This window comes from Hyla sarda, chromosome 3 (assembly GCF_029499605.1).
Source record: "Hyla sarda isolate aHylSar1 chromosome 3, aHylSar1.hap1, whole genome shotgun sequence".
NCBI classification, from domain to species: Eukaryota; Metazoa; Chordata; class Amphibia; order Anura; family Hylidae; genus Hyla; species Hyla sarda.
The window spans coordinates 233,973,806-233,988,350 of NC_079191.1; the positions used below are offsets into that span (position 1 = coordinate 233,973,806).

The window sequence follows — 14,545 nt, forward strand, 5'->3', positions numbered from 1 at the left end:
GGTGGACTCTGCACCTTTCAGAGAACTGATGGCTTGTGCCAAGCCGTCATTTCTTTGTGAAGAAGGCGGTACCAGCACTCCACAATTTTGTGGAAGAGGTGGGCCAGTCCTTGAGCCTGTCGGTGTGTACCAAGGTGCACGGCAGCGCCGACGTCTGGAGCTATAACTACGGTCAGGGACAATACATGTCCTTTACGGCTCATTGGGTGAATGTGGTTCCTGCACAACCACAACCCCAACTTGGACAGGTCACGCTGCTTCCTCCTCCACTCTCTCAGCCCGTTGGTCCTGTGACAGTGTGCGACTCCGCCACATGTCGGAATTCCACCCTCCATATGTTGGACCGACACTAAAACTTGGGAGTTAAGAGTTCAATTTCAAAACCCTCAATTTCAATTTAAAAATCTTAAAATTCTATTTAAAATTCTTTAATTTCAATGGTCTTCTCATGCATCAGCCACCGCCAGGCTGTGCCATTCAGGCAATATATCGTTTACTGATGCTGCTGGGCCTAAAAAATTTTTATGGTAGCGCTAGCTACCCAAAATCTTTGGTTTAAATTTCAGAATTCATCTTTTAATCTTAGGGATAGTGAAGTCCTGGTGTGGCTGCTGCCAACTCCTGGCTGTGCCATTCAGACACTATATGGTCTTCTCATGCCTCAGCCAACTACAGACTGTGTCACTCAGGCAATATATGGTTTACTGATGCTGCTGGGCCTGGGAATAACATTTTTTTATGGTAGCACTAGCTACCCAAAATCTTCGGTTTAAATTTCAGAATTCATCTTTTAAACTTATTGTGAAGCCCTAGTGTCTATTCATGCTGCCAGCTCCAGGATGTGTCATTCGGCCACTATATGGTCTTCTCATGCTGCCAACACCTCCACGCTGCGTCATTCAGCCACTATATGGTCTTCTCACGCTGCCAACACCTCCACGCTGTGTCATTCAGCCACTATATGGTTTCCTCATGCTTCAGCCTCATCCAAGCTGTGTCATTCAGCCACTATATGGTCTTCTCATACTGATGCCACCTCCAGGCTGTCATTGTGCCGCTCTGTGGCAGTGATTCTAAAAGCTAGGCCTGTAATCTGCATGTCATACTGAATACCAGTATTATTTCACTACCCCAGCACACTCCACAGAGCAAAGTGCTCTACACCCCTATTGAGGCTCTCTGTAGGCCAGAAATAGCCATTTTTAATGTAGATTCGCCGCAAATAAATTCAGTTCGAACCACAATCTTTTCGAAAAATTTGTCGAATCGGCCAAATCTAATTTTTCAGACGTTCGCTCATCTCTACTTATAGCCACCACTATGTAACGTACCGAGCAGGCTCCTGTGGCTCCACTGCTGCTGTGTTTGCTAACGCTGTCTTCCTTCCGGACATCCGGACCGTCCCTCAGCACGGTGCAGCTAAACTTCGCCCACCGATGTACAAGCATACAAGCTCTACGTTCGATGTGCGGCAGCGATCACACCACTACAAGCTCTACTAGCACCACTCGAGACCGCAACAGCAGACGCAGTGCAAGCGCCTGGCGGCCTATGCAACAGGCCACCTATGGGAGCCTCTGGGCCTATTTTAACATAGGGGCCTGCAGCTGGCCGCAAAATTTTGTTCCCCGGGCCACAAGTTTGAAACCCCTGCTTTAAAGGTATATATGGCTAGTTTTCATATTTGTCTTGTCAATTTGATTTGATATTTTATCAATTTGATTCCATTTAATTTTACTTCATGTGATTGTATCTGCTATGTGTATTCCTATCTAGAATTTAGAACTATTAACAGAATTTGGGAAATCCATCCCACTGTTTATCAAACTGACAATAATCCAGTCCAACTTTTGAAATTTTCCCCATACCTGCTATCAAAAACCACATATAAATAGAAATCCTTTCCTATAGGGGGTCACCTTCAATCACTACTGAAGGGGAACCCCTGAAACGCGTTAAGCCAGTATTCCTGTGTACCCCAACACTACCATATTTAATATACCAACTATGAACTTTTTCACACCGTTTGCAACAGCTGAAAGCCCATAAACAGGGTACCACAGCAGCAGGCGTGCACACTGATAATGCTTTATTCACACGAGGACACCAGCACCCACCTCCGAACCACTTTACATCCATTGCCAAATCCTCATCTCCTGCTCCCCAGTCACGGACATCACTATCTGACGGGCCGGACGCAGTACATGCCAGTCCAAGGCTGCAAGGAGGAGAGGACAGCGCGATCTAACGTGAGGACAAGCGTTCATTCTGAGACTTCTAGTAGCTGCATCTCATCTCTTCTATCAGCTAACAGCTACTACTTTGTGCCTGATGCCATCCGTGCCAGCCTGCAGGATCGCGATCTCCAGTTTCACTTTCATCTCTCTCGGTCAATGAGTGGTGTCGTGCACCAATCTATTGAACCTTGTATATCAATATATTGATCTACAGGATTATTATTACCACAGACTGTACCACCAATGACTCTCCCAGTATTAATCTATCTATCTATATCTATATCTATATCTATATATATATAAAACTCAACGTGTGTGTATGTATGTGTGCGTGTATGTTCCAGCATCACATCCAAATGGCTAAAGATATTAACATGAAACTTGGCACACATGTCAACAACAAACATAGGATAGGTGATTTAACCCTTACTCACCCCCATTTGCCAGGGGTGGGGTTTATGTTTAAAGTCCCATATAAGTCAATGGGAAATATGTTACTGCATAACTTCCAAACGGCTTGAGATATTTCGATAATACTTGGTCACATGTTACTTATATGTCCACTTAAAATATAGGATAGTTAATTTAACCCTTAACTACCCCCATTTGTGAGGGTCGGGGTTTTTGTTTAAAGTCCCATGTAAATCAATGGGAAATGTATGTTCCCACATAACTTCCGTATGGCTGGAGATATTTCAATAACTGGTACACATATTACGGGTCGGGATAGGAGGACCAGGATAGGAGGTCGGGATAGGAGGTCGGGATAGGAGGTCGGGAAAGGAGGTCGAGATATGAGGAAGGGATAGGAGAACGGGATAGGACGACGGGATAGGAGGACGGGATATGAAAACAATATATGAGGACGGGATATGAAGTCAAAAGCTTCCTCCTTTGTTTATTTTCCTCCCCAACAAGGATTAGGAAGGAAAAACTATGCAACGCCAGGTACCCAGCTAGTTGATAATATATATTGATCTGCAAGATTATCAGCATCATAATCTGTATCACCAAGGAATCTTCCAGCCTGAATAGTATATACTATATTTTTAGTTGGTATATTATTTATTTAACTCAGAATTTGTTTTTACTCAAATTGTACTTCTGAAACCACTACATCGGACGCATGCGAAGATGTTGGTTGGTCAGTTTTAATATATGCATTAAATATTTGAATTTAACTAGCCAGATCGCCTAATTTTCCCATAGGTCTGCATCCATTTTTTTTAAAATCATTTTACTATTTATTAACACGTAGGGTACAGTGTATTGCAGTCACCTTGGTATTGGTATTCCTCTATTCATTTGTAGTGTGAGCGTCCAGATTACTGTATTTGGTTTATTTAATAGTCTTTACACATACATAGCAGTGGTCTTATTCAGGCATAGCTATGTGGTGCAGGTGTGCATATGTGGCAGTTGAAACCATGTCTAGGTACCTAGGGGGGCTTAATGCCTTTCATGATAACAGTATTGTAAATGGCCCTGTTGCATTTTTTGCTTTGTGGCACAGAAGCTTTAGGTTACGCTTCTGGTCATTTATCCACACACTTACATGCTCATCAGGCTATCTGCATAAAAGATAGCTTTCATAAAAGTGCATTGATCCACAGTTTTGGATGGCCAACATGAATACTGTATATGCTTTGTGGGGTAGAGTCCAGGGCACATTGCCACTGTACTCTAAGAGCAGTGGAACTGCTTTCACTGAAGTAATAAATCAAATTTCACTATTTGCCATTCTGACAGATGAACCTGGGTTTGGAAGATCATGATATGCACATCTACCCTCACTACCTTCAGCAGAAACATAAGGAGTCCAAGGAAAATATGACACGTTACAAAGATCCAAGACTCCCATTTGGACAGTATACAATTATAACATACATTCAGAAAGTTTTTAGGCCCTTTTTACTTTTTCACATTTTATGTTTTGGCCTTGTGATAAATTTTTCCCTCATCATTCTGCAATCTATACCCCATAATGACAAAGTGATAACAGAGTGTACGAAATCTTTCCTAACTTATTGAAAAGAAAAAACTAAAATATTGTATTGACCTAAGTATTCAGACCCTTTTCTTGGTTAAAGCACCTGGCGAAATTACAGCCTCCGGTCTTCTTGGATATGATGCCACAAGGTTTACACACCTGGATTTGGAGATTTTCTGCCAATCCTTCTGCATATCCTTTCCAGCTCTCTCAGATTGGGGAGTCAGTGAAAGTCATTTTCAGGTCTCTCTATAGAGTTTGATTGGGTCAAGTCAGGGCTCTGGCTGGGCAACTCAATGACAATCAGAGTAGCCCTAAGCCACTCCTGTTTTGCCCAGTCTGTGTACAGCAATCCGGATGAGATTTTTATTAATAATACCTCTGCACAGGTTTAAGAGAAAGCTTAATGGAACAGTCTACCTGTCCCAACTGCTGAAAAACAGCATGATGTTGCCACCATCATACTTCACTATAGGGATGGTGTTAAAAAGGTCATAAGCAATGCCTACAGATGTGACACTCCTGGCCAAAAACTTCAATGTTTGTTTCACCAGAGAATCATGTTTCTCAACAATAAGATTCCTTTAGGTGCTTTTTATTTTTTGCAAACTCCAGGTGGCTTTTATATGCCTGTCTTTTACTGAGGAAAAGCTTCTTTCTGGCATTACTCAGTGAATTCAATTCTAAACTAGTTACAGTAACACGTCTCCTCCTAAAATGTACATAGTCTCTTAATACCTCTCTACAAGAATTCTTTGGCCCCCACAAAACATCCTGCTTGCTCATCTCTTCGGCTTCCTTCAAAAACCCTCTCCAAGAAAAGCTAAAGAAGTTGACAAAAAAAAGTTTTGTTCTTTTCTGTCAAATCTGACCCTTGAGCAATAGGCTTAATTTTTTTGTGTTGAATGAGATTTTATCTTATACTTTTATATTCTAATTTGTAAAATTCTTTGTTATGCATTATAAACAAACAGAACAAGAAAAACTGAAATGGCTCATTAACAGTTGCCCTACTGAAGGTGTATGAAAGGACCCTAAGAGACTGATGTTTATATTGTGTAGTATGGTACCACTAGCTCGTGTCAGGTTTGATATTACACATCTACCACACTTTAACAAGGTGCACTCCGGTAGGATTAACAGCTGATGGCAGAAGTAGCTTTAACTAACAAGTAAAACGTTACATCCACTGCTCAAAAAGTGAAGAAATGGGTAGTGCTTTATTTTTCACTTTAGTTTTCACTTAATGTGTCTATTATAACTAAGGTTCACACCATAGCCTGCACATTAAACAACCAATGAACAAAAGTATTGAACACATCACCATTTTTCTCACTAAATATATTTCCAAAGGTACTTTTAACAGAAAATGTTACCAGATGTTAATAACCCAAGTAATTCATATATACAAAGAAACCAAAACAAATAAGCTCAGAAATTAAGTTGTGTGTAATAATGTGGAATGACAGAAACATTTTTGAACACATGAAGGAAGGTGCAAAAACACAAGACACAGCTCATGATGGGTAAAAGCAAAGAGCTGTCTCAAGACCTTCACAACCTAATTGTTGCAAAACATAATAATGGCACTGGTCACATGTGCTTTTTTAAGCTTCTGAATGTTCCAGCGAGCACTGTTGGGTCATAAAACGGAAGTGGAAAGAATCATTCCACCATAAATTTGCCTCAACTAGGTGCTCCTCACAAGATTTTTGAGGAGTAAAAAAATACTCAGAAAAGTTGTCCAAGAGCCACGAACCACTTGTGGACAGCTTTAAAAAGACCTGAAATTAGCAGGTACTGTTGTCTCAAAGAAAACAAATAAAATCTGCCGGCCATGGCCTGTATGCATGCTTACCATGTAAGATTCCATTGCCTAATAAAAAGCATTTTGAACCACGTTTAAAGTTTGGTGAACAACATTTAGTAAAGCCAGTGAAATACTGGGAGAATATAGTGTGGTCAGATAAGAGCAAAATTAAACTGTTTAGATGCCATAAAACACACCATGTTTGGAGGAGAAATGGCACTGCCCATCACCCTAAAAAAACATACTAACAGTGAAGTTTGGAGGTGGGAACATCATGGTGTGTGCCTGCTTTTCAGCAAATGGTACTGGCAAACTTCACATAATTGGAGGAAGGATGAATAGGCAATTTTACGGAGACATTCTTGACAAAAATCTGCTGCCATCTACCAAGATGATGAAGATGAAATGAGGGTGGACAGTTCAGCAAGACAGTGATCCCAAACACACAGCAAAGGAAACTATGAAATAAAGCTTCTAGAATGGTCCAGTCAGTCACCTAACTTAAATCCCATTGAAAATCTATGGAAAGATATGACAATCATGATTCTTAGAATAGGCCCATGGAGTCTTCAAGATTTGAAGACTGTGTAGAACAGAGGTCCCAAACTCACGGCCAGTGGAACGAAATTTTGTGGCCCGCTAAAAAGGGCGGGATAGAGCTACAGCTCCAGGCCCCTATGTTAAAATAGGTCCAGAGGCCTATATTAAAAATAAAGTAAAATAGAGGATAAGTGTCAGACTGTGGGGAAGGCGGACGGGTGATGCAAGGAAGATTCATTCAGTTTCCTGGAGTACCCCTTTAAGGAATTCCATGTACTTAACTTCTGGAAGAAAGAAGGTGTGCACAGTATCCAGAGGGTAGCCATTGTTCCATACAGAGGGGAGTTGCTGGCTCAGGTAAGCTTCCTCTTCATCTGCCATGGTCAGGGCAAATTAAAGTATGCATTATATGATTTACAATAAATTATTTTTAGGACACAGTTCTTTTTTAAGTTTTACAATAAATTATTTTTAGGACACAGTTCTTTTTTAAGTTCTCTAACACTCACAAGCTGTACATAAAATTTTGTAAAAAGATTTGTCTAAATAACAAGCAGCCACTGTCTTCCTCTCTTGGGAAGTTTACTGAACTACACTGTCAAGCATGCCTAATAATTGAGCAGTATGGTAGGGTAGACAGTAACATCAATAGATTATTCAATGTCATGGTCATATGCATACATGTTTTGTATATATTTCGCAGTTTAAGCTGACTTTATATATTCATGTAAGTTGTCTGAACCCTGTGGCACTCCAGCTGTTTTGGTAAGACAGTCTGTAGCCTTTTAGTGGCACAGTGGGGCCTGTAATTTTACAAAAGCTGAATGATAGGAGACAAGCTACCAATATCAATGTATAAAAGGCAAATCTATTAACGGGGTACTCCGGTGAAATTATTATTATTTTTTTAATCAACTGGTGCCAGAAAGTTAAACAGATTTGTAAATTACTTCCGTTAAAAAATCTTAATCTTTCCTGTACTTATTAGCTGCTGAATACTACAGTGGAAATTCTTTTCTTTTTGAAACAGAGCTCTCTGCTGAAATCACGAGCACAGTGCTCCCTGCTGACATCTCTGTCCATTTTAGGAACTGTCCAGAACAGCATATATTTGCTATGGGGATTTCCTTTTACTCTGGACAGTTCCTAAAATGGACAGAGATGTCAGCAGAGAGCACTGTGCTCATGATGTCAGCAGACAGCTCTGTGTTTCAAACGGAAAAGAATTTCCATTGTAGTATTCAGCAGCTAATAAGTACAGGAAGGATTAAGATTTTTTTTAATAGAAGTAATTTACAAATCTGTTTAACTTTCTGGGCACCAGTTTTTCACCGGAGTACCCCCCCCCCCAAAAAAAAAAGAAGACCGAGAAGGCAGGGAAATGTGACTTACTCATAGGCTTAAATGATCAGAAGACTGCAATATTAGCCCCATTAGATGTGATATGGCTCAAAACAGGTGAATAAAGACTCTAAACAAAGAAAAGCAGAAGACTACCAGATCATCTGTACTGGATTGGCAGAGGAGTGAAGAGTACTGATTTCTATTTTCTGTTTAATTTTACAGCACTTAAAGCTCCTTGTTCATTTTTCCTCAAACTGATGGACTTTAAAAAAGTACCTGTCACCAAATAAACGTTTCTAAACTAACTCAGGTTATATTCCCTAACTACTCCTAACACTCCTTCCACCCTTAAAAAAATGTCAGAGCTTTAAAAAGCTATGTATCATACCTTTCATCTTGCAATCTCCAAGCAGGAGAAAGTGGACGTTTCCTGGCAGGCATGGAATCACTGAAGCCTGCTGGGGGACCACTTCCGCCCTCATATCTTCGATGATGAATCGAAGACCTCAGGCTCTGTGCAGCTTTCAGTGAGGCTCTGTGCAGCTTTCAGTGAGGCTCTGTGCAGCTTTCAATCAGGCTCTGTGCAGAGAAGCACTTCCTGAGTATGATCTCCTGCCAGACCGGGAAGAGACCAAACTCACTGTATTTATTGCGGAAGGGAACAGAGCCACCTAGTGACAGTTTTTTCTATTACATTTTAAACATACTTATGTTGATACTTTTAAAAGCAAGGGAAAGTGTCTGCAAATTACACAAGGAACGCTATATTAAAAGTTTTATTTGGTGACAGGTACTCTAATGCCGATGCTACAAAAATCATTCAGGGGTACAATTAAATTAATATTCTTGCATTAACGTATGCTGTTAAACATTTTAGGCACTGAAAATGAAAAAGATATGTTAGAAATGTAACTGTAAATATGATGCATCGTTCACATATGGCTATAAATATATTTTGCACTCTGGGAAAGAAGCATAGTCATAGTGGATCCAACACAGTGTAATACACAGACAGATGTTACATTACATACAATTGGAAATTTTCCCTTTCTAATGAATGCATACCATTATAATAACAGTAGTATTTGATATAAAGATACTTGTATAATAAACTTACAGGAAACATAAGTAAGGTTATGTTTTTTTGTGGCAAAATTATGAGAAGGTATTGAAGCATGTTTAAACCAAGATATACAAAAAAGTGTATTACAAAAATAAGGTTCAATATAAGGAAGAGCCAAATAAAAGGAAATAAAAAGAGCACACACACACAAATGCAGCTAGCATCACATTAACTTTTATAATATAACAGCAAACAATGTAATTTTATTGTTCCCATGAACAAATGCATCACAGTTTACATTTTTTTTTATTTTTTACTATGATAAAGGATGGTATAGTAATGGTGGACTGGAGGTGGTGTTATCCTTTTAAAGGGTTTGTATGTGATTAGAAAAAACATTTTTTTTTTCTTTGCTTCTTTCCCCCTAAGAAAATGTGCTATTTTAGACCATTGGCGGTGTCTGGTATTACAACTGATTCCCATTTTAGTCAAAAGGGATTGATCTGCAATACCAAAACCTTTCTTTCTATGGTCAAAAGTGGCATTATATCTGGAAAAAAACTGATTTTTATTTTTATAATCCAGGAAAACACGTTTTAAAATCTCGGTTTTCCAAATCTTCATTTGGTAATAATAAAGGTGTATCACAACTGACAGCATGTTCCATACAAGGGATTATATACAATAAATGAAACATTCAATGATTGTGGATATGTAGAAATTTATATTCCACAAAGTAGACTAAATCTGATGTTTTAACTGCAAAACAACTAAAGGGGTATTACCATCTACAAAAGTTATCTCCTAGCCACAGGATACAGTATATGAACTTGATCAGAGGGCCTCCAACCATTGTGATCCACAATGACCATGAGTATGCCAGATAAATGTCCTCTGAGCGCAACAATATTTGGGGGTCCCATAGAGAATGAACTGAGAACAGGGGTGTGCCCCATTTATACAGGGGGGACAACTGTCCTGCGATCTTGTGGTCAGTAAGGTTTCAGCAGTCAGACCCCTATCGATCAGCTTGTTGTTCCGAATCTTGTGGATAGGGGATAACTTTTCAGACTCTTTACCTTATCGCCCTCTATACACTCACTTGAGTGTGCACTAGGTGCCAAACTGGGCCATCAGAAGATCAGGCACTTGGGACATTTGTTCTCCATAGAGATCTACTGTCTCTTGGAGCGCAACATTACTTGGCCACAGGTTACAACAGCTAATGCACACCAGCACATGAGCTTATTTTGATCTAAATATTAGAGAGATTAATCTGAAATTGGAGCAGTAAATGAGCAAAACTTCCTTTTAGAATTGAAAAAATAAATTTCTCTTCTATGGCAGCATACCATAAAAGTAAAAATTCACAAACAAAAACTTCAGAATTTAACAACAATTGGAATTGATATATATATTTTTACGTATTTCACATACATGATTATAGATTGTTACCATAAACTGCTGTAATAGAAAAAGTAGTCCATTAAGCTTTCAAGGTGTTAAATGTGTATTACTGATGGCATTGGAGAAATCTGTTCTTAGTTATAATTTAGGGATGAGGTTTTTGCTTTTTAGGTAGAAATCTCACTCTCTAAGAAACCTACAAGTGTATTGTAAACAAGTACTCTGCCAGCACTGCACAGCTTTACTGTAACAGTGTATTGTAAAGCTGTAACACACTTTTAGTGCAGTTTTCAGAACTGACTTCTGTATTACAAAATCAGGCCAATGTTTTTTTTCCCTTTTAATATTATACTACACCCTGGCTACACAAAGTAAATCAGTGTGGACAATATTTGTTACCACAATTTAGAAATAGGGAGGCACATACTGTCCCTGGCTCTCTGAGTAGGTCTGTTTTTGGCTACAACCCAACAGTAAGCCTCCAGCATATTCTCCTTTATACACAAAGCTCAAGTGGTGGCAGAGCAAAAGAAACTCCAAGCTCTCTGGTGCTACAAGGACATTCTGTCGTCTTGTTCTCTGGAAAGCATTCCCACCAACCAAAAGCCTGTAAAGTGATCTTGGAAGATCCTGTTCAAGTGTGAGGGGCTTTTTTGCTTATGCAAAATCTTGTCCTTCAGTCAGTGGGTTGGGGAACGATAGCTATGTGGAGGAAGTTGTCTGGATAGCTGAAATGTTCACTTAGCCATTGCAATGGGGTCTCCAGCAAAGGTTCTATGCCATGAATCATCACTTGATATTTCTTTTCTTCATCTAAAAACAAAGACATTGAAATAAAGTCATAAAGTGATTTAAAAAGTTAAATAGGCTGGACATGATGGGCATATTGTATGAAAACTAGTATAGTAGAACAAAAACTAGTTCACAACCTCCAAAAAATGGAAATTCATAGTTTGTTGTGGACAGCAACTCTACAACATTGCAATTTAAGTATTGTGATTTAAAAAGAGAAAAAATTGTTAAACAGAGTAATACTTTTTTTAAGGATGTATATTAACATTAAAAAGAGTACTGTAGTTTTTTTTTTTTTTTATGATCCCATTGTGCCCAGTATGCAAAAAGTAAAAAACGAATTTTAAGTCACCTTCCATTGTGCCGATCTAGCTATTCTGTCCTCCGGTCCCAGTCTTCTTCCTACTTCAGTGTGTACGGAAGGTTATCACCAGCCACAGCGATGTCTTGCCTTGGCCAGCGATATGTTAAGTGCAGTGTCATGTTACGAGACTGGGCCCTGCCTTCTCCCTGCTGCCCGGCCTCTTACATGACACTGTACCCAGCGTGTCACTGTGGCGGGACATCGCTGCGCCTGGCAATAAGCTGATTGCAGTGTGATGTTTCGTGCACAGGAAGAAGACTGAAACTGGAGGACAGAAAAGCTATATCTGCCCAACAGGGGAGCGACGGAAGATTAATTAAAGTTTGTTATTTTACTTTATTCAGCACAATGGGATAATAGGGAAAAAAACACACACTACAGTACTCCTTTAATTTTCCCTATACTGTGTCAAATGTAGTAACAAGGAATTTCAGGTACTCAGGCATTACTACTTGCAAAACATTATCAAACACTACAAAGATGTTGATGACATACAAAGCTTGATAGTTGCATAGTAAGAGCTAGCCACAACTAAGACTAACACTTTACACCAGACTGTTTGATCTGGTAATGTAAAACACAATGTCATGTACAGTGGAGCTGAAATATAACATAGAACACAAGATTCATAATGAACATAACACGCAGACTGGAAACCAACCTAATGACTGCTATAGGTTCATGTAAACTATAATCGATACAATGACTCCTTGGCAATTTTCTTATTATTTGGCTTATTTTAGGAGCGATCAATTCTAAAGTGTTTGTGAGTCACTGATGACAAGGTTCTCATTCATTACAAATTCATTTTCAATTATTCATCTGACGGTCTCCACAAATCCAACTCCATGGGAGAAGATACATTGTAAGCTGTTTGGTTAAAAGGGCTGAAAACTGAAGTTGAGTCACTCTGTCTGCCCAAACTGCATGGAATGCTTCTTCGAAGGAGACATCTCAAACACAGTATACACTAACTTCATAAATCACATTCATTATTGGGAAAAGTTATTTTCCTGTAGCTCTGGTGCAATTAAAAATTCATACTAAAAACCTTAATGGACAGATACCAGCATTCAGCTCCCCAAAAATGTATAATGCACATTCCACAGAGCAGACAGATTGGGAACCAGAGTTAGGAATCTGTCTCAGCGACTTAAAAGGCATTATCTTTATAAATCTGCTGTGGTTTCTAACCAGCATCACTGGAGAAGAGCTACTTTATTTTTACCTCTCTGCTGGGACAAAAGCATATTACGCAGAGGAAACTCTCTTTTACAATAACTAAACACAATACTAACCCTTCAACACTGAAAACTAAATCAGTGCTGTAATTCTTTAATGGTATCTGTTGTTTCTCATTCCCAATAGTAGCTTTAACTTTACATACACACTTTTTTTATTTATGCATTTATTGCTGAGTTGAGATTGAATTAAATGTACATTGTAAAAATGGAACAGAGTTGTTTAGAAAAAATAATAAAGACAAACTTACAGAAGGCAAACACATTGCACTATGCCAATAAAGCAATACTATTTAGTTAAGCAATAGATATGCTTATAAATGCATTAATAAATTCCTATACACTTAAAGGAAATATCCAGTTATTAAAAACATATCCCTCATCAACAGTGGGACATTATAGTGGCCAGTTATTGGTGACACATTTTTAATAACCGAAGATCCCCTTTCAGACAGCAGTCGTCTTAATGCTGTTTATCCCAACTCACCCATACAGTTTTAGCTTTGCCTAGTCTGGACCAAGCAACCATGTGTCCTCAATGTGGAAAAGGCATTAAAAAAAAAAAAATAAAAAAAATAAATAAAGATATTTATATGAAATTTAAGATCCCTTCATTCTCTCCGCATTTGCTATCTAGTAAGAATTGAGACCCTCCGATACAAATTAGATAGTATCATGAAGAGGAGTGGGTTCTGACAGCTTTCATATAATGAACATCGTAACCTTTAATGGGGAACTTTTTATGTACATTTATTTCCAGTTATATGTTAGAGTGTATAGCTATTTTATCATATTATGGTTATTTCGCTCATAAAGACTGGCTACAACTGTATCTGCTCCCAAGCTTTTAGTAGGATTATTTACGTATGGGATTACTGCCTCTAAACATAAATGTGTTCTTATATACTGTGAGCAAACACATACTTTATATTGAAACTTGTTAAAGAACTTTTTATTTATAGAGTAATTAAGCTTTATTTACATAAAACTAGAAAGTCCTTTAAGTACAGTAAAGCCGGTCAAAAATACTTTGTTTTGTCCAAAAAATTGGTATAAAAAATCCAACTGGTCCAAACAATTTGTCCCCACATAGTAGATGTCTGTCTATAGGCAGTGTAAAACCTCGGTCACATAATAATTTGTTCTTCAGACGCAAGGATACATAATTTCCCAAGGGAATACAAAATTTGGCTCGGACTAAAAGAATGCAGCTTCTATCAATGTTCAGTCTGAGACAAAACTTGAATACGTTGGGAAAATGACCAGAAGATAGTCACTAAATGACTATGCTCTGGTCATTGAAATGAATGAGGTTTTTGCCTGTCCGAGCACGGATAGTTCGGCAAGTAATTCTGACATTTTTTTTACATATCTGTGCCTCGGAGGCACAAATCATGATGTGAACGAGGCCTAAAAGCAGTTTTACAACTCAAAATAAAGTTTACTGTTGTGGAATTTTTGGTTACTGTTAGGGCGAATTTACGGAATATGGAAATTCAGGTGCAGCAGCAATAGAGGCTACGCATGTCTGAGTGGTCCTTTAGCGCCTCCTGTGCATGGAATGTCTGCCTGGAATTTTATTGCGCAGACATTCTGTAGTGTGAACGCACCCTTATATTTCACTGCTTCCTCTCGTTGCTGTCTGATGATGTGCCTTTACCTTACCACAGTACCCAATTGATGTCCCCTATAGCCATAATGACATATCAATAATAATGCACCCGTCACATCAAGTAATGCAGAGCTGGAGGACATTT

General features: G+C 38.8%; 1 protein-coding gene across 3 annotated transcripts in view; it reads right to left on the reverse strand.

Annotated features, from left to right (window-relative positions):
• Nucleotides 1–8,683: 8,683 nt before the first annotated feature.
• ATG5 (autophagy related 5) overlaps nt 8,684–14,545 on the reverse strand; it is a 175,418-nt gene continuing 169,556 nt past the window's right edge. For all 3 annotated transcript variants that reach the window (XM_056566223.1, XM_056566221.1, XM_056566224.1), the window contains exon 8: nt 8,684–11,204. In XM_056566223.1, coding sequence (XP_056422198.1) covers nt 11,068–11,204 — 137 coding nt within the window. In that variant the 3' untranslated portion in view covers nt 8,684–11,067. The remainder of the gene's footprint in view (nt 11,205–14,545) is intronic.